This window comes from Temnothorax curvispinosus, unplaced genomic scaffold, assembly GCF_003070985.1.
Source record: "Temnothorax curvispinosus isolate PA1 unplaced genomic scaffold, ASM307098v1 QBEX01004506.1, whole genome shotgun sequence".
NCBI lineage: Eukaryota > Metazoa > Arthropoda > Insecta > Hymenoptera > Formicidae > Temnothorax > Temnothorax curvispinosus.
The window spans coordinates 7738-29034 of NW_020214286.1; the positions used below are offsets into that span (position 1 = coordinate 7738).

Below are 21297 nucleotides of genomic sequence, written 5' to 3' on the forward strand. Positions count from 1 at the left end.
AATATCTTTCTCTTATCCTGATTTTATAACGTCATTATAATCTAATCTACGAATTAAAATATAATTACTTAAAATTTAAAATAACAGTTGGAAAAAATAAAAGCAAACGCGGGAGTAAAAAACAAATTTGCACGTCTTATTTTCATATTATTATTATTATCATACCATATTTTTTACGTTCTGTTTTATTATGTAATACCATATTATTATATTTTCGAGGGAGATGCAATCGGCGGGAATTTTATTTGATTAACGTGACGTGACTGTTGTTTAACAAATTATCTTTTCCCGTGCAACGCGGCTTTTACTCGTGCCGGTGATTATCAGACTCGAACCGATTAGAAAAAGAAATAGAACGCGGCAAAGCTTCGAACTCTTCGAAGCGGCGACAGCGGCGTCTGCGTCTGCTGCAATGGAATCGGAGCGGAGTAATGGAGTCTCGTCCGCGCACGTGTGGGTGCGCTCGTTCTATTGATGCGGTGCAAGTGAAACGCTGAAAGAAGATGCACTCAGACGCACAGAGATTGTCGAATCCGTTCGAAATCATAGTAGGGACGTACGAGCAATATTTACTTGGCTACAAAGTGCACAACATCGTAAATGTGAGTATATTTCGACACGTGCCTCGTGTACAGGTTAGGTTTTTATACGGTATGGGTGAAGCGTGACACAAAAGTCGAGATATGTCAAAGAAGGATGCTTCTACTAGTCATATTTACGCGTTTGTTCCTTCATATCATTTATATATTTGTTGCTCTGGAAGATTCAATGATTATTCGATAGATAGAAGAAAAGGCGTATCTTCAATCAAAGTTCAAACGAGAAACTTTTACATTAATTCTTTAAATATGAATATTTTAGATTAAGAATTCATTTTCTTTTTCTTTCTGTCCATAGGAATACAAAATAGAGAAAAGCTTTGCGACCCACAGCCATGTCGCAAGCATACGCACTGTCGCCAGTAGTAAATATCATCTAGCGTCAGCTGGCGCAGATGAAACGGTATGTCTGTACGACATGCGTTACAGACGGGAGTCCGGCAAATTAATGCATCACAAAGGTACACAGATTGAGCGCACTCTATTCGTACATATAACTCAATGTAATTATATAAATTTCTATTTAAAAAGTAACAAATCTTCGTATTTCCTTTGCAGATACCGTCAATTGCCTCGCTTTTACTCCAGAAGGCTCCCATCTGTTCGCATGTAGCAACGACGGTAGCATAACCGCCGTACATTGCGGCAATTGGCAGCTGGAGAAGATCTGGCCGACCGCGCACAAAGGCACCGCCGTCAACACTCTGGCCATTCATCCGACCGGAAAGCTAGCGCTGTCCTCCGGGGAGGACGGCGTGCTTAGGACGTGGAATCTGATCAAGGGCAGGCAGGCTTACGCCACTAACTTGGTACCGAGACTGAAGTCTAACGCCAAATGGATAACCGTTATCAAATGGAGTCCGAGCGGTGAAAAGTATCTGTTGGCTGTCAACGAAAGTATCTACATTTATTCTGTAGAATCGGCCGGGATAGATAGGGAGCTCACGTTTGACTCGAAGGTCATTTGCGTCGAGTTCCTGAAGGACGATTTAATCGCGGTCGGTTTCGAGAACGGGGACATAAGATTTTGTGACCTTAAAACCTCCCTGCATACGATGAACACGAAGGCGCACAGCATGAGAGTGAAATGTATCGCGCATATGAACGATCTGTTGGTCAGCGCCTCCAGCTCCGGAGAGATCAAGCTTTGGCGATATAATAAACACAGTTTGGATATGTTGCAAACCGTTAATTGCGGCGCTAGAATTACTTGCCTCTCTTTGGCACACACCTACAAAGATTTAGTGCGGAAAGAAGTTGAATCGAAGGAAAAAGAGGAAACGAAAAAGGAGAACAGGCTCAGACTGAAGCAGGAAGTTATTATTGAGAACGAAGAGGATTTAGAAGTCGCAAGTATTAGAAATTCTAAAGAAAAAGCACAAGAAAAGAAAAATGAAAAGAAGAGAGCTATAGAAGATACTGAAGACAGTGTCCAGCATTCGAAAAAGAAAGCTCTAAAAGTAAAAAAGGCTATTATTTCAAAAAAGAAGAGAGACAGGTCGTCTGAGATGGAAGATATCGTCGACAAACCTAAAAAGAAGAGACTCTTAAAAGCGAATGAGACAAATCCTTCTAATAAAAAACGAAAAGAGAATAGTGCTGCATCACAGGTCACTTCGCCAGCGAAGAAGGTTAAAAAGTCGAATAAAGTTGAAGAGCCACCTTTCCCTCGCAAGAAACACAAAGTAAAATTACCAACGACGGATGTCGAAGATGCTCCACCTAGGAAGATAAAGAAAAAAGTAAATGCGGAAAAAGGAGTCGTGCCAAAAAAGAAAAAGAAGAAAATAATGGGATAAATTAGGATTCAATTGCGAGAGGAGTCTCTTTACAAAAGTTATTTTTTTTTTTTTCATCGTGTGATATTTACATGATAAGCTTAAGAGTAAGAATAGAGCGCCTAGGTGCTTAATAAATTACTCACTAGGTTCTTATAATTATAAATCAGTCTATTTACAATTTCTTAGATTTATCACTGCACCAACGCCTTCTTCTGTCACGAGAGATTAAACCTGAACGAGATAACAGTTTTTTAGGCGTCGTTACGTTTCATACCGCTCGAAATAATGCGAAGGATGTCTACCACAAGATGCACTTGTGCGACGGGTTCATTGGACTACCGAGCGGGCACTTCCAGGCCTTTGCGAACTCCGCGTTGTTCGACAGCGTGCCGATAACTCGAAAATGATTTGGCGCATGGACACCTTCTATCACTTTGGACTTCAATGCTCCGTTTGTATAATTGCCGCACCATACCTTAAAAAAGATCAGCGTTTACGACTCAATGTAAAAAAAGCTTTACACACAGAAAAGAGCTACGAAATTCTCATTTGCGAACTAGAGCTCTTTGCGATTTTAATTTATAGCTACGTAGATTTTTATTATAAATAATTTCTCGCTAGTTTGACAAGAGAAAAATCGCCATTTCAATGATTTTAAAATTCTATAAATCTCGCCCATACATGTACATAGTTTTTGTAACGTATTTAGGTAACAATATGTAAAACGATCTTTTTTCTCTTCATTTTTAATTGTATACAATGTAATATATTAAATGTATGATAAATATGCAGCATTAAGTTTTATTGCTATTTAAATATACTCACAATCAGTTTAGAGTACTATTAAATAAATTACTTTCTCAGGAGAAAAGAAGCTCTGATCGTATGATTCTTTTACCAGACGCAAAAATTTTAATATTTATTGGACAAAATTTAATTAATTTTTTCTTCTTTTTACCTGTGCAAAACCTAAGAAGAACAGTTGCTCGTTGCTGTAGTCGACAAGACCAGGGAGGGCTTGCTGGTACGGACTGCGTGTAATCAGCCTCTGATACGCTCTGTAAGCTTCCCTGATGCCGCCGTTGTCGGCAATATTTTCACCCTGGGTGTTGATACCGTTCACCTGAAAGTCAGAAGGTTAGTCGAATGGTTGAGCATACGAGCAAGAGATATGCCTTGGCACGCTTCTCTCTCTCCCTGTGTGCTTTCAATGAATAAAATGGACACGTTGCTACCGTGCGAGGCTCACCGTGAAATTATCACCCAACTCCGGCAAATGATAACTGCTGTACTGCTCGATTATACATTGCACTTTCTCGTGATAGTGTCGCAATGTCTCATCGCTCCACCACTGCCGTAGATTGCCGTTCTCGTCGTACCGGCGTCCTGACACAGAAAATCATGTAATTCCAGATATTATTGCGGATATGCGGGCAACGTAGTGCCAAAGAGATAAAGACGGACGAGTGGCCGTTTTAACGATATTACGTAACACACGTCGCATCGCCGATCACGCACCTTGGTCGTCGAAACCGTGGGTAAGTTCGTGGCCCATAATCGCCCCCATAGCACCGTAATTGATGGACCTGCAACGCGCAATGTTGGAGCTTAGCGATTTACGATAACGAGTCGCACGTAGAGATATCACTTTGTTTTTCGTGAGCTCATATCTTTGCGTCTTTAATTAAAATCTACAACACTTAAATAAGTAAATTGCGGCCGATACGTATGTATCAGAAAACAAATAAATTTTTGGCCATCAGGCAAGTCTTAATTACAATTTTTGTGCATTTTATTACATTTTAAAATCTACAAGTTTCTCAAAAATAGATTACGACTGCCATATCAGAATCTTATTGAGCAATGCACAGAATAATTAGGACTATTCGCTGCAAATAAAGAACTGATCAAGTAAAATATGAGTTCATGAAAATTTTGCCGTATCTATAAAACGTTCTTATACGTACTCCAATCCGTTGCCGTAAAACGGAGGATGCAGGATGCCGGCTGGAAAAGCTAAGATCACACATTTTTTTTACATTCTGAACGATTAAATTAAATTGGTATATTGTAAAGCGACAATGATGATTATGTCATATTGGAAATTTATTTTGGTTAATTAGAAAATTAGCATTAAAAAGAAAAGACACTTACTGACTGAGTTTAATATCGCGCTGTAAAACGCGTTCACTGTCGTGCCTGTCGATATCCATCTGCTCCTGTCGGGCTTCTCGCGCAAATTATTAAAGCTTTTTTTCATCGCCACGTCAGTTAGCTTCAGAAAGGTCGCGAACAGCTTCCCGTCGATCACCTCCACCTAAACAGACCGGACATTGCAGTTTCCGCAGCTGGATTGGAATGTAGATGTACTTCGTAATCATACGCCAACACGCGATATTTAGAGAGAACTCTCACCCCTTCGTAAAACTTGTCTAACTCTTCTGGATTCGTGACCCAGTCGGGAAATCCTACGAACGGCCTCATCGCCTGCAATTTTCTATGGGCTCGAGCTCTCGTGCCGGCATCCATCCAGTCCAGCTCCGTGACCATCTCGTCGAACGCCGCCCTGATATCCAGCAGCATCTCCAATGCCTATCGACAATGATAAACAGTGATCAATCACTTATAAGAATCGAGAATAAAGAGACTCGAGAATAAAGCTCGAATTTAGGATATCTCGTAGATTAGGGGTCGGCAAATCACATTTCCCGACCAGATAGTAAAGAGCGAGATATTAAATGTCAAACTTTGTAGGCCAAAAAGATATTACGTATATAGTTATTTAACAAGAGAGAAAATAAAAACTTCCACAAATTTGTTATCGACAAAATTAAAGTTAATAATAATAACAATATTGTTACTAATATAATAAAATGAAACAAATTATTAACGTAATAAAATAAATAATTTATTATTTATTTTAATTTATTATTTATTTTATTACTATATTACTAGATATGTATTTATTATTATAGGGAGAGGCTATGTTTAAGTCAGTTAAAGAAAAAGTCAAATAAAAAATTTCCAAGACATCTAAAAATCTTGAAAGAACCCTGGGGAGGGCAATTGAAACGTGTAAGAACATTGAATCGGTCTTAATAATAAAAATTAATAAATTAATGCAGAATATAACTGGAGCCCGTGATTCCAAAAGCCCCTCCCTACCCTATCATACTTTGACTGTAAAAAAAACAGATCCTGGGTCGCACAGTTTGCCGTAGAATATTTCAGGGCTACTAATCGCCGCACATACGATCGCGAACCTTTTCTCGTGCCTGTTCGTTGAAGTGCCTTTGTGCATAAATGTAGCTCAACGCCATGCCGAAATTCCCGTTGACGTTCCCGGTGCATCCCTTCCAGCGCGGCGTCTTCTCCTTCAGGCCGAAGATCTTCTGCGAGAACTGGAAGCCGAGATCGCGGAACTTCTGCAGCGTCAGAGGGGCAACGGTCGCGTACACGCTCCACCAGACGTATCGCACTGAAAAATCGGCTCGACGTTAACATGTTATTTATCGTCGCGCGTTGTTTATCGGCGCGTAATCGCCGTCGGCCGTTTCAAACGCGGCGAAACAATCGCGTACTTATTTCTACAGATACGGTGCAGCTTTCGATAGCTTCTGACCCCTTCTCATCATTCTTTTCCTTTCCCCCCGGGCGTAGAAACACCCGATATTATCCATCATGGATTATCGACACTTCCAAGCGTCTTCGTTGCTTCAACGATCTTTGGTATTTGGATTTTGGAACGATATTTGGAAGATATGCTTGTAATCGAGTCAGAGGAGAAACTTAAGGAAGCTTTGCGTATCGCAACGTGATTTACGCGAAAGCACCCCTGGTAGAGAAATGTCTTAAAATTTTTCATATTATTAATCAGAATTTCTATAAAAATTTTAAAACTTTCTCTAAAGAATTTTTCAGATTTTTCTCGCCAACATCTTAGAATAAATATGAGAAAATCCACGCAATATTTATCAGAACTTTTCATATGTACTGTAATACTGAAATATTCCTCATTCAATTATTTCTGAAGGTATTTTGATAAATTTTATATATTGTTCATAAATCTAAAATCACATAATTTTTTATAAATCTAGAATACGAGAAAGAAATTCGTAGAAAGTTTCTGAGAAAACATGAGAAATTTTTTTACCAGGGACTCGAGGCTTCTCTTTTTCGCGCTGATATAATTTATTGTTTGTCACTTTTATCAATTTACTACTATCAATAATTAATACATGGGAGAGAGATAAATGAAAATCACTCAAACGTACGAACACAAAGAGGAATGTTTCGCATCACGCAGCTCTCTCTCTTTTTTCTCTCTTCTCTTATGTAAATGGACGTAAGTGGAAAAGCAACAATATGCGATGCAGGTTGGACGAGCACGCATCACGCCAAGTGACAATCGTGTTCGCTTTGACGAGGGTGCGAAATTGGACGTACCTATCGTGGCGGGCGGGGTGATGGACAGCAGCAGCGGCAATTTCTGCAAATACTGCAGGTCCACAATGATAACTCGATCCTCGGCCGGATTTATCGTGACGTTCGTATTCTCGAACACAGCCTCCACGTATCTCGTCCAATTCCACTGAAACAGCGTCTCGTTTAATTACTCGCATTAAAAGTAAGATTCATATCTCGCTCCCGTTTCTGGCAACCCTCGACTCAAATTAGGGAGATAAATTTGTAAGAAGATTAAATAAAACAATCATGAACAAAACGCGAATAAGCAAATTTATACAAAAATTGTAATTGATGCTTCAAATATTAAGTCGCGATGAAACTTTAATATCTTTAGTATTATCCGGTAATAATTTTGCAATTTTTTAAATATTACTTCATTCATTGGCGGAACTCTTGGAGCAGATCTCATCTTAATTGGAATTTCGATAAAAATTATGTGTTTCCAAATTTTCCACTAAAATGTAAATTACGCGGACGCTATCTCATATTGATTTAACCGGCCGTTCACCTTGAACGGTGCATAAATATTCTTACGCTTACGCAAAGAAAAAAATAGAGATGTCGATGTTACCTGCTGCGCGTGAATATCGGTGAGTTTTTGCAGGTCGTCGATCGTCACCTCGTGAAGGAGATGATCCGAACTGCGCCGTTCCTCGTTTGTCGCCATGATCTGGACGGATTTCAAAAGAATTAAACAAATTCCTGAAAACGATTATCCTCACATTGGAAGTTGAGTAAGACTAAGAGCTGAACCATTCAACCGAGTATCAAAACTTTATTAAAATTAAAAACAAAAGATTAATTACTAAAATTCAATTTGTTATTAATTAATATTGAATAGGCAATCTCAAGTACGCTGCACTTTAAGATATCTAAAATAATAATGTATCTTCTATAAAAAAAAGATGTACATAAAAAATTAACACGTAGGATACCATGGTACAGCTTGGAATAGATATGTGAAGAATTAAAATCGCGAGTGTTCGATACAAACCATACGAATTTGCTACTTACCCTGGCGAGTTTCGTGCCGAATTCTAAAATCTCATTAGCGTAATTCGCACTCATGTTGCCAGCTCCCGCCAGTTCGACCATGGATTTTATGTACTTTTTATACTCCATCAGTTCCGATTGAAAACGCCGCGGATCTAATAAGTAACGCTCGCTAAATCCGGGGGATACTTGCTCCATCTAAAAGAGTTTCGTTTTCTGTACTTTGTCACTATCCATCCTAAAGAATTATTTTCTAACGAAGAATAGTTACTGATGTCAGCTCAATTATAATAAGAAATATCAAATTAAATTACTTAAAAAGGACATATAACTAACGTTTTCCTTTATTTTTATTAAAGTTAAAAAAGAGATTATATATTAAGATACCAGAAATATAATTTTAATGAAATTTTAAAGAATATTAAAATATCTTATAAATTAATATCCCTTTAATTTATGTACAAGAAAAAAATCTGTTTATTTAAATTAAATAAAATGGGATTCTCCATTTCCTTGAATTTTGCATTTGCAAAATTATGTCTTTTTATTATTGAACAATCTTTTGTTTTCTCTTTCAATTTTTTTTTCATTAAAATTCGTGGCATTTTGAACGCGCTGGCAATGCTGGCATTCTCACCATCATCCGATTCCTCGTAGTGTCCTTAACGTCCTCGCTAATGTAAAAATTGATGAAGAGACTCAAGCCTAGCGTTCGCTGCCCTATCCCAGCTATCCTCGATATGTCGAGAGATGGTATTTTACCCTGCATCGGCGGCTCCTTTGGCAAACCTAGACTATTGAGCACCTCGAAGATGGGTTCCAATCCTAGAGCTTCGACACTCGCTGCAATCCGATGATTTCCCGTTATTTTAAAATACATTCTATCATCAAGGCTGCAGATAAACGTTTTGCAGCCTGGTTTAAGAGTTTTATACGTAACGCTACTTCTATTTACATTTTCTGCGGAAATTAAATATGCGATCGTTGTTTCTATTTAAATCATTTGCACGCTTATCATGGTCGCAATCGTCGTTCGAAATCAGGCACGAGATCCGGTTACTTCTTCGCGATAATAAAGTAGTCACTTTATCCTATTACGTTATTACTGATTACGTTATTGGCGCAATAATGATACGTCGCAATGCGACCGCCAACGTATTGTTAGATAAGTTTATATTCTTTCGAATTTACGCTTATGTAAATGCCGTTACGCGCATTCTATCCTTCGCACGAAAGAGCGACAATTAATGAATAATTTATCGTTGAAGTAGGCAAATTACCAGAGTTAACGATAGAGAATCTTGACAGAAAATTGGTTCGCGTGGATAATTATCGTTCCTTTTCCTCACCTTCGAGAAACGCTTCGTGACTTGATATATGGCTTCTCAATTAAAGACTAATTTACAACCTTCCTATGTTGGTTTATCTTTTTGAAATTATTCTAAGAAATTGCAATTTACAAGCCTATTATTTGTGTATTTTATAAGTTCGGTAAATTTGTCAATGAAAAATCTTTATAATTATTCAATAATATTTATGTAACTAAAATTTTCCCTGCGAATTTCTTGAAATTTTGGTTTTCAAGATATTTCACCAAGTTGATGCTTTAATTGTTAAAGACTTACCGACATCCATGCAGGTCCTGTAAAGAGCTCTCGCCATCTTCACCGGCTTGAGATCGGTTTCCTCATCCGGTTCCTCAAGTAAAATCCTTAAGTTTTTCAGAAGTTCCTCCCTGAGCAAGCTCAGCTGATCCCAGAAACTCTGACTTTGAGGAATCGGATGCTTGTTGATCCAGCCGCCGCAGGCGAAGTTATAGAAGTCCTGACAAGGATCCACGGACCTGTTCATCGCGCCTATCACTCGTGCCGCTATGACGATAAAGAATAATTGTAAAAATTTATTGTAAAATTAGCTCACATTTCAGCGTAATCTGAGCAAAACAAATCGTCTTGGCACTACCTTTCAAATTGAGAATTAGACCGATTGTTATTTTCCGAAAATATATATAACGAGGTGTATAAAAGATACCTGTCCTAATGCACTCCTCGCTCTGGCACATCTCCTTGTACTCTTCTTTGCGAAAAATCGCCATCTGCAAAGTTAGTGCTACGATAAGAGCGATAACGGTCACCGCTAACAATCCGACGACGATTACGAGCCGCAACTCCTTCCCGCTCGATTTCTTCTCATCCCGTTGATTGTAATTCCTGTCAAAAAGACAATGGGAAGATTCCAACGATAAAGATAAGTGAAAACATAACTTGCAACATAACTTGAAAATCGTTTAGTTTTTCAAGTCGGTACATAAAGATTCTTACTTTCAGCTTTTCATATTGAACTACAGTACGTAAAAATGTTCTACCGTCATTTATTGTCTTTTATCAAAATGCATAAGAAAGATTAACAAATGCAAAATATGCAAATATATTTTAAAAAGAAAAAGATATCTCGAAAACTGTTTGACTTTTATTTTCAAATCGATATTCGGACACGCGCCTTTCTCGTTGATCTATACTACTTAAAAATTACTCAATCACGAAAATTAAATTACAACAAACACGTATTATAGAAAGGAAAGAAAGAAGGAAAATCTCTAAATAGACAATTGTTTCAACGAGCATAGAATCTTTAGAAGATTCAGAAAAATGTAAAGCACAGTATTTAAAGATAATCTTATATTTAATAGACACGTTTCAAAAGAATATACAAGAAACTAATTAGTTAGTAATCTAAAGTGAGAGGAATAAGAAATAAGAAAACTGAAAGTAAGAAATAAGAAAATGTCATCGATTCTTTTTTATCAAGCAAAGGAAACGCTTATTACCAGGGGACGTCCGAGTTTCCTTTCGCGTTCTCCACCGTGTCTCTCTCATTATCCTCCGGGTCGTTCACCTTCAAAAGAGAAATGATGATATATATTTTACAATAATTGCCTGTCGTCCACTTCTTCACATTTTACTCTATTAATGCTAACGAGCGTGTCTGGTCGAAGAATGCGCCTGCCGTTGCGTTATCCGCAACATTATATTCAACTCCGAAGTAACGAAATGTTAGTGCACCGCGTGAAAAGCTACTTTGATCTAACAAAGAAGCAATATCTTATGACTTGACTTCTGCGCTTCGTGCCATGAAAATACGAGAGATCAAAGTGCAACTAAAACAGATGCATCTCGTGTAACACAGGGACCTTGAAGCGACTCTATATACGAGAGCGATTCACTGAGAATGATTAGCTCAGTTTTCCTGAATTGCATTCCAATCGGGAACAAAAAAAATCTCTGACTAGAAAATTTCAGAGCGAAAATAGATCAAGACTGAAAAAGTTACGGAAAAAATTATTAAAAATTTATCTATTAAAATGAAGGAGGGAGCGTGAATAAATCGACTCAATTTCGATAAAAATACATAGTTGGCATCGCAAGATACAGGATTCTCCGTTTTGTTAGCGTGACGAAAATATATCTTCTCCCTGTTTTCCGAAGGCGTTAGGTAAGCAATGGCAGAGAGAGAGAATACACTTAAAAATAGAATATACTTAAAATGGTGGTGTGCTGACAGATCTGCGCTAGTGTGCATCCAAACAATAGTTCTACGCGCGCGTTTCGACGTTTAATCTGGACCGTAACTTACGTAAACTCGCGTTCGCTTTTCATCTATTTTTCGCTTCATTGCCGCGCAACAGCGGCGTTCTCGACGGTTTCGGGTTTAATGGGACGAGGATTATCTCTGCCGCGGATGCGCGGCAGGATATTGGGCACGAGGAGAATAACATGACTGAAAAGTTAATCCCGCCGATTCTGGGGCAAGGTGAGTATATCGATCATGCGGTTTTAACATCGCGACGGATGATACCTACGCCGATTTAAATTACGTGCTGCAGCCGTTCTTTCTTCGTAATTACGGCGCGTGAAACAGGTCGGAAAGAATGATCTTATAGAACGCATTGTCTTGCCGTACAAAAATTCCATTGGATCGAGGAGATATTTTATATATCGCTGCCTTACAATCTGAACTGTAAATTATACGCCATAATGATAGACTTGACTAAAATCATTTTGGATTAACAAGCTGCGATGACACAACAGCGCTCTATATATTTTTAACACGCGGCTCTTCAGACTCGTTAAGAATAATCTTCGTTAACGTCATATAACACAGCAAAAAGAATTTAATCAATTTCGACTTCAGAATTTATCGCTTACTTCTAGATTACTCTATATAATGTTAAAAAATGAAAAAAATTCCGGTGATTCAGTCAGAAGCGAGTAATGATTTAAGACAACCCAATTCCAAGTCATTCTCCGCTTCACCAACTTCGATTAATATTAATTATGGCCAACTAAATGTTCCTCGCGTATGTACTTTATCTGCCGGATCTTTATCCGCCAGATGCGTGCTCAGCTAAAGAAACGCTTAAGTAAAATTAATGAAAAGTTGACACAGTCGACTCCGATATGGGTCAGTCTGTGAGGCTTTCTTCTCTTTCTTTTGATCGCATTAACAAGCACGTGTCTAACGCGTCTCCTTTCGTTTCGCATTATTTTATTAACTCCTTTCACCGCCGACAATTCCAACGGTCTCATTTTTTTCTAGGTTTGTAATTAATGCACGCCCCATATAACTTTAATATATTTGCAAAATGTACGTTTTCCATCATTATATACGTCGTATTGTTAACTCAAATCAGAATCACGTTGCAAGATCTCTAAGACTTCTTTGAGAGCACATTAAAGAGGCGATCCTAAAATAAAATTCGTAAGATTTGGGAAAGTTTCAGAATAGATTTTACAATTGACCAATCAATCTTTCCGTTGCAATTCAATTCAGTCCTTTCTGGATCATCGTTAATTACAACGTAGATAAACGTGAATTTAGACAAACGTGATTGATGTTGTTTGACGTTGCTGAAATCGGCCCTAAGCCCTCGGGAAATTAAACAGCCGTGTTCGTGTTTAGTCGAGAGGCGAGAATTCGATTTTCCGCGTGCGGCGCGGATACATCGGCGTGCGTCCGACAACGTTCCCATTATATGTGCTTCGACCTATCGGAATCGGCAGGCTTGACGCGAGAAACGCCGGCGCCTTTTTCTTGTCTTTTTCTTCTTCTTCTTCTTCTTCTTCTCCTCTCTCTTTCTTTCATCTGTCTATCAAGTGAACCATACGCCTTACGCAATCGTGTATCTGCTTTATTCTAGTTCCCTCCTCTCTGTTCGAGTAAACAGACCGATTTCTTGCGATACCATAGGCACCATGATTCCAAGTTATTTCTAGTTATTCTCTCTGTTTATTTCTCTTCTCCTTCTTCTCTTTAATCTCTGAGAGGAAAAAAGTACCATTTGGCGCATTTAGTAGTCAATTAATATCAGCGATAAATCGTGGCTATTGAATACTTTATTATTAACTATTTTATAACGCAAAGATTTTATCACAAATATTATAAAAAGAGAAATAATAAAGAATCTCAAGTACGGAGAACAATTGCATATTTTACATCAATCGCGCAGAATTGCGTTGTATCGATCGTCTTCTCTTCCTATTCTTCTCGTCGTAATGCGACAATCCAATTTTTAATGGTTGTGCTTAACGGTGTTTAAAATGCACAGTCACAGACTGCCTATTCCGCTGCTGCCGTCGCAATTATTCCCCCACGTCCGATCGCTCATGTAAAATATTTACCTCGCGGTAGCGCGGAAAATCGCGGAAATTTAAACAGGACGTGACAGGAAAATGAACATTCGTCGGTGAACGTCTGTCGCGCTGACGGCCACTCGCGGATCGGCAACAATTGTCATCATGCCTTACCGTCCACTTCCGATCCGCGCGTCCTTGCGCGCGCCCGGTAATTGTCATCCGATCGACGTCGCTTCCGATACGGCGTCGTCCTTGCGCGCCGTAAGATTTCACCGTTTAAAAACGTCGAGCCGCATGCGAGTTCCATCAGCGGGTGCGTCTGACATTGAGTCTCGCGATGGATCGACGGAATCGCAATTCGTCTCCGACGATGGGGAAGTACTCGCCGAACTAACTCACGTTCGTTAAGATACCTCTCTTCCTGTCGTCCTTAGATGCAATCGGGCGACTGACTCTGATCTCGCTACGCATCGTTGACAATGGGAGTTGAATATTATAATCCTCGCCGATGAAGATTATACGCTAAGCCTCGCGCCGATCTCCCTCGCCTTTATCTCGCTTCTCGGGATATCGCGTGGTAATTAATTCTTTTTGCGCTAATAGATTCCTCCCCGCGACGGCGAGGCGATAAACAACCAGGACCCGACGCGCATAATTCAATCCTCTTCCTATATTTGCTTCGACTGCAACTCGGGGAAGTAAAAGATCACAAGGCGCGGTGGCCTTAATCGAAACTTAACCGCAGACTTAATCGCAGGCGGATTTTTCTTCCAACAAAGAGTGCTGAGTTCACTTGTGAAATCGAGATCAACGATGTATTCTTATCATCAGCTTTTTTAATCTTTAAATTTAAAGATAGAGATTGCTGCGCGCAGACCGTTCAAAGCGATGCAACAATTTTTTAAATTAGTGAAGAAAAAGACAGATATACTTTAGATTAAAGTATTCAATCGTAAAAGATTAACTCTGCAAACATGTTTTATAATTGCACCGCTAAATAAGGCATTTTACATCTGCAAAATAAGGTACCCGCGTATCTTCCTTGTAGTGATTGAAAAAGAAATACGAGTCATCATTCGGAATTCACATAGACGCGAAGGAACAAAAAATCTCGACGAGGTCGAGTCCAATAGGCAGTTCCGCGTAAACCATAATGCGACATTCGCATAATGAATCTATTTTCTATATTTGTCTCTCGTTGTTGACTGCTTACGTTCCGCTCTGAATGAAACGCATCTTTGACGATTCTGTCATTAATAGCTTCCACGTAATCGTCTCAATAAGACGACGAAATTATGAGATAGCTAGTAAAGTTGAGCGAGGTCATTAAATATGGACTTCAATCAACGGCAATGACAATGTAATAATAAATAATTTCTAAATCCAACAGGTCTGTTAAAATTCCTCGGTTGGCTCGTACTTTCACGCTAAATACAGCAGTTACTGATAATTTCAGGTACAAACAGAATTGATTTATCGGCATACATTCTCCTTCACTGGTCATATTAATTCTGATCATTAATTCCAGCTGCGAGTCGCGTGAGTAAGCTCCAAACATCGCATACCTATGACGACGATATACCGTACAGTATTTATTTATCGGTATTTTCTAGCTCGTCACGTACGAGATGTGAGACGCTATCAGAGGCGTTGACTCCGTTCATCATGCGGCACGTGAGTGTCTCTATCGCTCAATCTGTATATCATACGCTGCACGTTTCTGTCATACCTCGATCAAGTCAGCATATTTTAAGTAAGTATATTTTAATAAATACATATGTACAAATGTATACAAGTTTAAAATTTATTTTAAATACGTAGATATAAATTTAAAATTTAAGGAGGTTGTTAAGAAGGAGACTCAGAAATGTTAAGAATTGCATAAAATTTAAAACATAAATTGTTTAGATTTTTTCCAATTAGTTTTTGAAAACATTTATAACAATTAAAGTTCAAGTTTTAATGGCCTCTAATGAAAGATTAAAGATTGCCTATCAATTATTGGCAAAAATGACTGTTAAAAATGTTAAGATCGGAATAAATTTATGTTTAATATATAAAGAATATCATACTGAAAATACTTTCACAAACATTTGAAAAAATACCACATGATTTTCTTGCAATATTAAAATTTGCATCGCAACAGAGCCGCAGTAATAAATCGGTATGAAAACGTGTATCATTTAAATTTATTTAAATAGGACAACGAGAAAACTCAGCATAAAATAAATATTTCTTTTATGTCACATCTTAAGTACGTTTCAAATGCTTCGCTGGATAAACACAGGGAATTACGCGATAAAGCTTTTACCGTGACATGAAAGTAACATTAAACAATCTTTTGGACTTTGTTTTAACGTTGTCGAAAACTAACCAGTGAAAAAAATCTAAAAAAAATTCACATTTCGACATTATTCATAAAAGAGCTTATGCTTTAGGCTTTAATTCCTAACATTCTGATTCTCTACAACCTCCTTAAAAATTCCCTTCGCCGAGATACTCCTACGACGTCTCTCGACGAGACCGTCTCATTATTCTCATTTATGTCCGCAGCCTGTTCTATAATTGTAAGAGGAAGAGACGAATGCTCTGTATATTTCTCTTAAATCGTTTCCTTACGCAAAAAGATACGACAGAAAAAGATACACCATATGAACGTGCCATAACATCTCATTCATTTATTTGTTTCTTCACGAGGAGATGCATCTGATTTTATATCAATCTGATATCACGTTGAGAAGTAGCGCTTCGGAGGACTACAACACCCTGGTTAGAATTTTTCATTTAAGAATTTGGACACCGTTTAGGCACTTCTTGATTGAGTCGCCGTATGTTTCAGGCTGACTAGAAGAAATTTATATTTTACAGGTTTACTTATATAGTAATAATAACATTTACAATAAACATATAAACTTATATGGAATTAAATTCATTTTTATTGTTTATTAATAAACTGTATAGAGAAATATATATTAAACTGACTTGAACGTTTTTGAGAAGTACCATAGTTGGTCTGAAAACAATGGACGGTGTCTAAACTCGAATCTAAGGCCCAGGAGTCCTTCGGCGACGCTCGGGAAAGCTCATTATATTCTCAATAGTACTCGCGGTTTTTATCCAACGGGTAATGACGAATCTAAGCGGCAAAATTATTTTTCATCCGATTACCAATGCCGGGAGATGTAGGCCGACGCGCAGGCTACCTTCAAAAGTGACTGACACGCGCGGGGTCCGTACACAGCGCATCGCGCGTCCTGCTCTTTCGCAAATGGAGCGCCTGAATGCGCTATTGAGAGGATCCTATTTCAGCGACGCGAACGTGGGGGGAGGTCGTAAGTGCCGCCGTTGCTTGAAACCCATTATCGCCCTATTACTTGATAATACAATTACGGTAGCGTATAGCGAAGGTGGTCAGTGACTTCTGTGCATCAGCGATCGCGGCACCTCCACGTGCCACATCACTTTTTCCTCCGTCTCTTTCATCGTGCCAGTTGCATCCATCCCGCAACAAATTATTCCCGCGATCTCGCTTTTCGACCTCGAAGCGAACGGTTCGCTCGGACGAGCGAGAAGATAAGCGAGGAAAGTTCGGCTTTCTGTAAATCTCTTTATACTTTCGCAAAATCTTACAATTAGTTTCATGGATCCCTGGTCTCGCGAATCTCTAATTTACACACGTTGGCTTTCGTTTGGATCTTGCGTTGATGGATTTACGATTTCACGGTTTTGGCTAAACTATATGCGTCGCAGCAAGTATAGTTGATGGTTTAGCTGATGGTCTAGCCAAAACTATGGAGTAAATGATAAAAAAAGAATGCTTATACACATATTAGCATCAAAAGTTGCATTGATTGAGAAGGATCAAAACCCAAAAATAGTCGAATCGTCGTGACGATTATAATTAATAAGGATAGCCAGTTAGGTCGAATAGAAAATATTTATGTTAATTATTGTTAATTAGTTATTGATGAAGTAAAAGTTTCCAATTTGATTTAAATGACACAATCCGCTTTTATTCCTATACATCGATCACCCTGAGCGACTGATATTTGACGTTTCTGACGCTGCGATTGAGACACGCGAGGCGTAATCGCCGCTTAACGAGCTTCCGGGGAAGGGCTTCGTGGAATAAATTCGCTTCAAGTGCTCTTCTTGCCATTGACTTAAATTTCTCGAGCGAATCTCAACCCGGCCCGGTCGCGCGCTCGCGGATCGTGTCCGCACCGCTCCACTTCTTCCGCCCGCCTCTTTTTTTTCTTCTACGCCGAAGGAACAATCGCTTCTGTGATGATCTCGCCGGCATACGGGGCCAATGCGCGACCCCGCATCGCATAGATAGCCGGGAAAGCCAATTAGACAAGATGAACGGATTGGAAGAGCGGTAGAAATGGAGAATAAACGACCGTTCTATATGGAAAAGAACTTAATTTGATAAGATTATATCTGTGAACTATTTGTCCAAACGTTGAAAAAGCCGAGAGCTTAAAAATCGTGTGGTTTAAATCTCGATTAGTGCATTTTTTTTACTTGCGTTATTTATAATCATCATTTCCAGTTGGAGAAACTGTTCGATTAAAAAAACAAAGAAAAAATGCGTGAACTGCGTAGCCATGTCGCAAAAGGGGATAATAGATAATCGCCGTAAACGGCATCGCTTTATCTGCCTCGAGCACGAATAAAATGTGATATTCGATGTTAGTAACTGGTCTTATTTTAATTATCCTTCACCTGCACGCGATTGACCTCTTTTTCCGTCAGAGTAAGAAAACCAGAATTGGCTGCAGCAATGTTCGACTACTTGCGGTTTCTAACGAAGTATAATCGAACACGCGGCAGTTTACTTTTTCCTCTTAATTGGATTTAATCGTGGAAAAAAACCGATTGATCGATTGCGGATCGAAAATCCATGATCGCGCAGAAACGAAATTTATTTAATATGGCAACGGTAAGGTTCTAAATATCTGGAATGACAGTCAATCGCAAGTTGATCGAAAACTTTGGCAAAAAGAGATCAGATGAATGCATTTTTATCAAACAGTTTCGGTTCTTGAGTTAAGGAGAGCTGTAAAATAACATTTACTCATTTTTGCGTACAATTTACGCTATCGGGAAACGAAAAATTCTCTACCTTTATATTCTCAGATTATTTCTTCTTTCTACAATAAATCACAATTGTATTATACCTCAAAGATCGAATCGCGCCGATTCTCCACAGTTTTCGCGATGTTAAGATCAGCGTGGAACAGGTCGTAACTATTCGCGCGGAATAGATCGCCCCACCTCGCGCATCGCACGCACGTTGATAAGGTGGCGGATGCGTAGATGCCTTATGTTTTATGCAGCGATCTCTCGGCACACGCGTGCCGCTGAGAAAAACGAGACGCGCGCGGATGCCGACGGCGAAGCGAGACGAAGGGAGAATCCGATTACCGGAAAGGAAACTGTCAACAGGTGTAACGGAGGTGCCGTACTTGCAAATTACGAACGATCCTGTAATTATGCCATTTGACGCGTCAAGTTTTTTTACCAAACTTTTTTTTTTTCAAGTCCGATCAAGTAAACCGCCGTCGGGCAGACTCGTGAGACTGATCCGTGAGTCAGCTTCTCGATCTCCTCTCCGTTGTTCTCGAAAGACGAGGAGACGCGCGTCTTTCGGCGACAAAGATTCGCGTCGTCGGTAATGCGGGATAATCCTTCGAGGCGTACATTCATCAATTAGAATTTAATTTAAATAAATCACACACTTCCAATTGCGCGTTGGCAGCGTTGGCTTCCTCCTCGATGCGGGACGAATGCGAAACGAGACCATTATACAAACACGTATAGGATTTGCATGAAATTTCAAGTACGCCGTTCTTCGAAGTTCTTTCAGAGACGATTTTATCTGACGGCGCCGCTTTACTGCGTGTTTCACCGCCGATCTGTGTCTTCGCACACGACCCGAATAATTATTTCCTCGAGCAAATTTGTCCGTTAAAATAAACTTGTCCCGAAACAAAGAAAAATACAGGTATTACCTGTTCTGTCTGAGATAAAAATATTAAAATATTTTGCTTTTATTAATAATTAATATGTGCGACATCAAATTTTTTTATAATACTGCGATAAGAGGAATCTTCTCAAGCATACTGGCCACTCCTAAGAAACTTTTCTTTATCCGAAATTTGCTGGAAAACTGAATATATTAAATTTAATTAATTCATTCATTAAATTATTTATTTAACTAATCGTTCTAATTCATTTAATTTACTTAATTAATATATTTAACTAACTTAATTAATTACTTATTAATAAAATTATTAATTAATTAATACATTCAGTTTTTATTCGTGACATTAATTCCACGAATGAAGTTGATGAAGTTGAGCGTTTGCGTGACGCTAAAAATCAATGTTTGAGGGACGATCGTGATGTGTATCCTGAAGAAATAATCCGAGAATACAGATGGCATCTCATTTTCTAAAATATATAAGCGCATAACACAATAGTTTCTCGTATCCGCGCGCGCGCGCCCGTAATCACAGGATTACACAAGAATATCGCGTATCTGCGAGATAAATAAATCCGCGAGGCTTTACGTTCTCGCAGGAGGAAAAGCCGATACCAAATTGGCCTGAGGAACGGGCAAGTTGAATTTTAATGGGGACTCGACGAGACAGTCGCGGGCACAATGGCACGCATGAATCTGGCTTATCCCCCCCCGCCCTGTCTCTATCGGCACGCTTGTCCCCTTCAGTGTCACTCGGATGAGGAACAGAGGAAGCAGTCTCACCTTGTATCTCATCCTCGCGTCTCCTTCGCCGTCCCGTCCTTCCCGATCTCTACCTTCCCGTCCTTCAGTCCTCTCAACCGACGTGTCTGCAACAGGACGAGATGAACTATTAGTTTAAAAAAAGTGTCCCCGTGTCTCATCCGCGGCGAATGCGACACGGCCGACCGGTGAATCACCTGTTTTGCATTGAATGACAGAACGCGAGCGCTTTTTTTTCTCTCTCCTCCCTTTCTCCGTTCGTATACCTTTGTCATCGCGCGCCCGCGACTTGTCCCTCCGCGGGGGCAAGACAACGACGTCGCGAGAGTAAAAGAAGGAAGCAAAATCGTCGTCTGCCTAAATCTCGGCCGAGAGGAGCCTCTCTTTCTCTCTCGGCCGAGATTTATTCGGTTTTTCATTCATCGTCTCTCATTTCGAGGGTACGAAGCGTCCGGACGTTGTGGCGCGACGAGCTCTCGTCGTGGCAAATTCCCGACAGTTAGAAAAAAGAAACGGATGAGCGCGCGTCGAAACTTTTACCGGATATACGAGGAGGACCTCGGTAGAGCGCGGACGTGCCCGCGGCCGCTTCCATAAATGATTTATCTGGACTCGGCATGGTACATTAACCGGTTAACGAATCGCGCTCAACGGCGCTCGATTGTCTCTCAAAACGCTTTCGTTTCCACGAGAGCGGACACGCGCGAGCGAGTTGCGATCCTACGCGCTTGGAATCTCATTATCTCGCCGGGTAAACGATTTTTCACGTCGGCGAGGAGATCGTTGCTGGAATTAACCGTTCTCGGACTTCCAAAGAGAAGCCCAGCTCGGAACCATGCATTCAGGAGTATTTCGCGCGAGCGCGGACTCTCGTTAACTCTCGTATACTCCGTTCACCGACGACGTTATCGAGAACGAGAGGATCTACCGCGATTAGCGGGTTAAGCCGCGCGGAAAAGCCTCGCGTCCGTCATAATCGCGCGGCGATTCGCTCCCTTTTGTGTCGCGAAATTGCGTCGTGAAATCGCAAGATCGTTTATTAAATCAGATGCATCCCGGCGGATCGATGAAAG

At 39.7% G+C, this 21297-nt stretch overlaps 2 protein-coding genes across 2 annotated transcripts; one reads left to right on the top strand and one right to left on the bottom strand.

The window, feature by feature from the left end:
• Positions 1–223: 223 nt before the first annotated feature.
• Positions 224–2663, top strand: LOC112453544 (p21-activated protein kinase-interacting protein 1-like). Its single transcript, XM_025014341.1, has 4 exons — positions 224–602; positions 898–1060; positions 1158–2435; positions 2567–2663. The coding sequence occupies exons 1-3, from the start codon at positions 504–506 to the stop codon at positions 2396–2398; spliced, it is 1503 nt and encodes a 500-aa protein (XP_024870109.1). The 5' UTR covers positions 224–503; the 3' UTR covers positions 2399–2435; positions 2567–2663.
• On the bottom strand, positions 2423–20328 carry LOC112453543 (neprilysin-4-like). Its single transcript, XM_025014340.1, has 16 exons — positions 20246–20328; positions 10668–10735; positions 9872–10050; positions 9466–9711; positions 8478–8683; positions 7862–8038; positions 7419–7517; positions 6827–6971; positions 5644–5858; positions 4796–4972; positions 4535–4697; positions 4348–4396; positions 3899–3966; positions 3630–3766; positions 3339–3503; positions 2423–2855 (listed from the first exon to the last, which is right to left on the bottom strand). The coding sequence occupies exons 1-16, from the start codon at positions 20255–20257 to the stop codon at positions 2679–2681; spliced, it is 2283 nt and encodes a 760-aa protein (XP_024870108.1). The 5' UTR covers positions 20258–20328; the 3' UTR covers positions 2423–2678.
• Between the last annotated feature and the right edge of the window lie 969 nt (positions 20329–21297).

Bases quoted from the DNA above. Each gene is read 5' to 3' on its own strand.
- LOC112453544 (XM_025014341.1), top strand. From the start codon at position 504: ATGCACTCAGACGCACAGAGATTGTCGAATCCGTTCGAAATCATAGTA. The intron at 603-897 runs GTGAGTATATTT...TTCTGTCCATAG, and splicing joins AAGTGCACAACATCGTAAAT to GAATACAAAATAGAGAAAAG. The intron at 1,061-1,157 runs GTACACAGATTG...TTTCCTTTGCAG, and splicing joins CAAATTAATGCATCACAAAG to ATACCGTCAATTGCCTCGCT.
- LOC112453543 (XM_025014340.1), bottom strand. The intron at 8,684-9,465 runs GTAAGTCTTTAA...ATCGGATTGCAG, and splicing joins CAGGACCTGCATGGATGTCG to CGAGTGTCGAAGCTCTAGGA. The intron at 4,973-5,643 runs GTTCGCGATCGT...CATTGTCGATAG, and splicing joins ACGAACAGGCACGAGAAAAG to GCATTGGAGATGCTGCTGGA.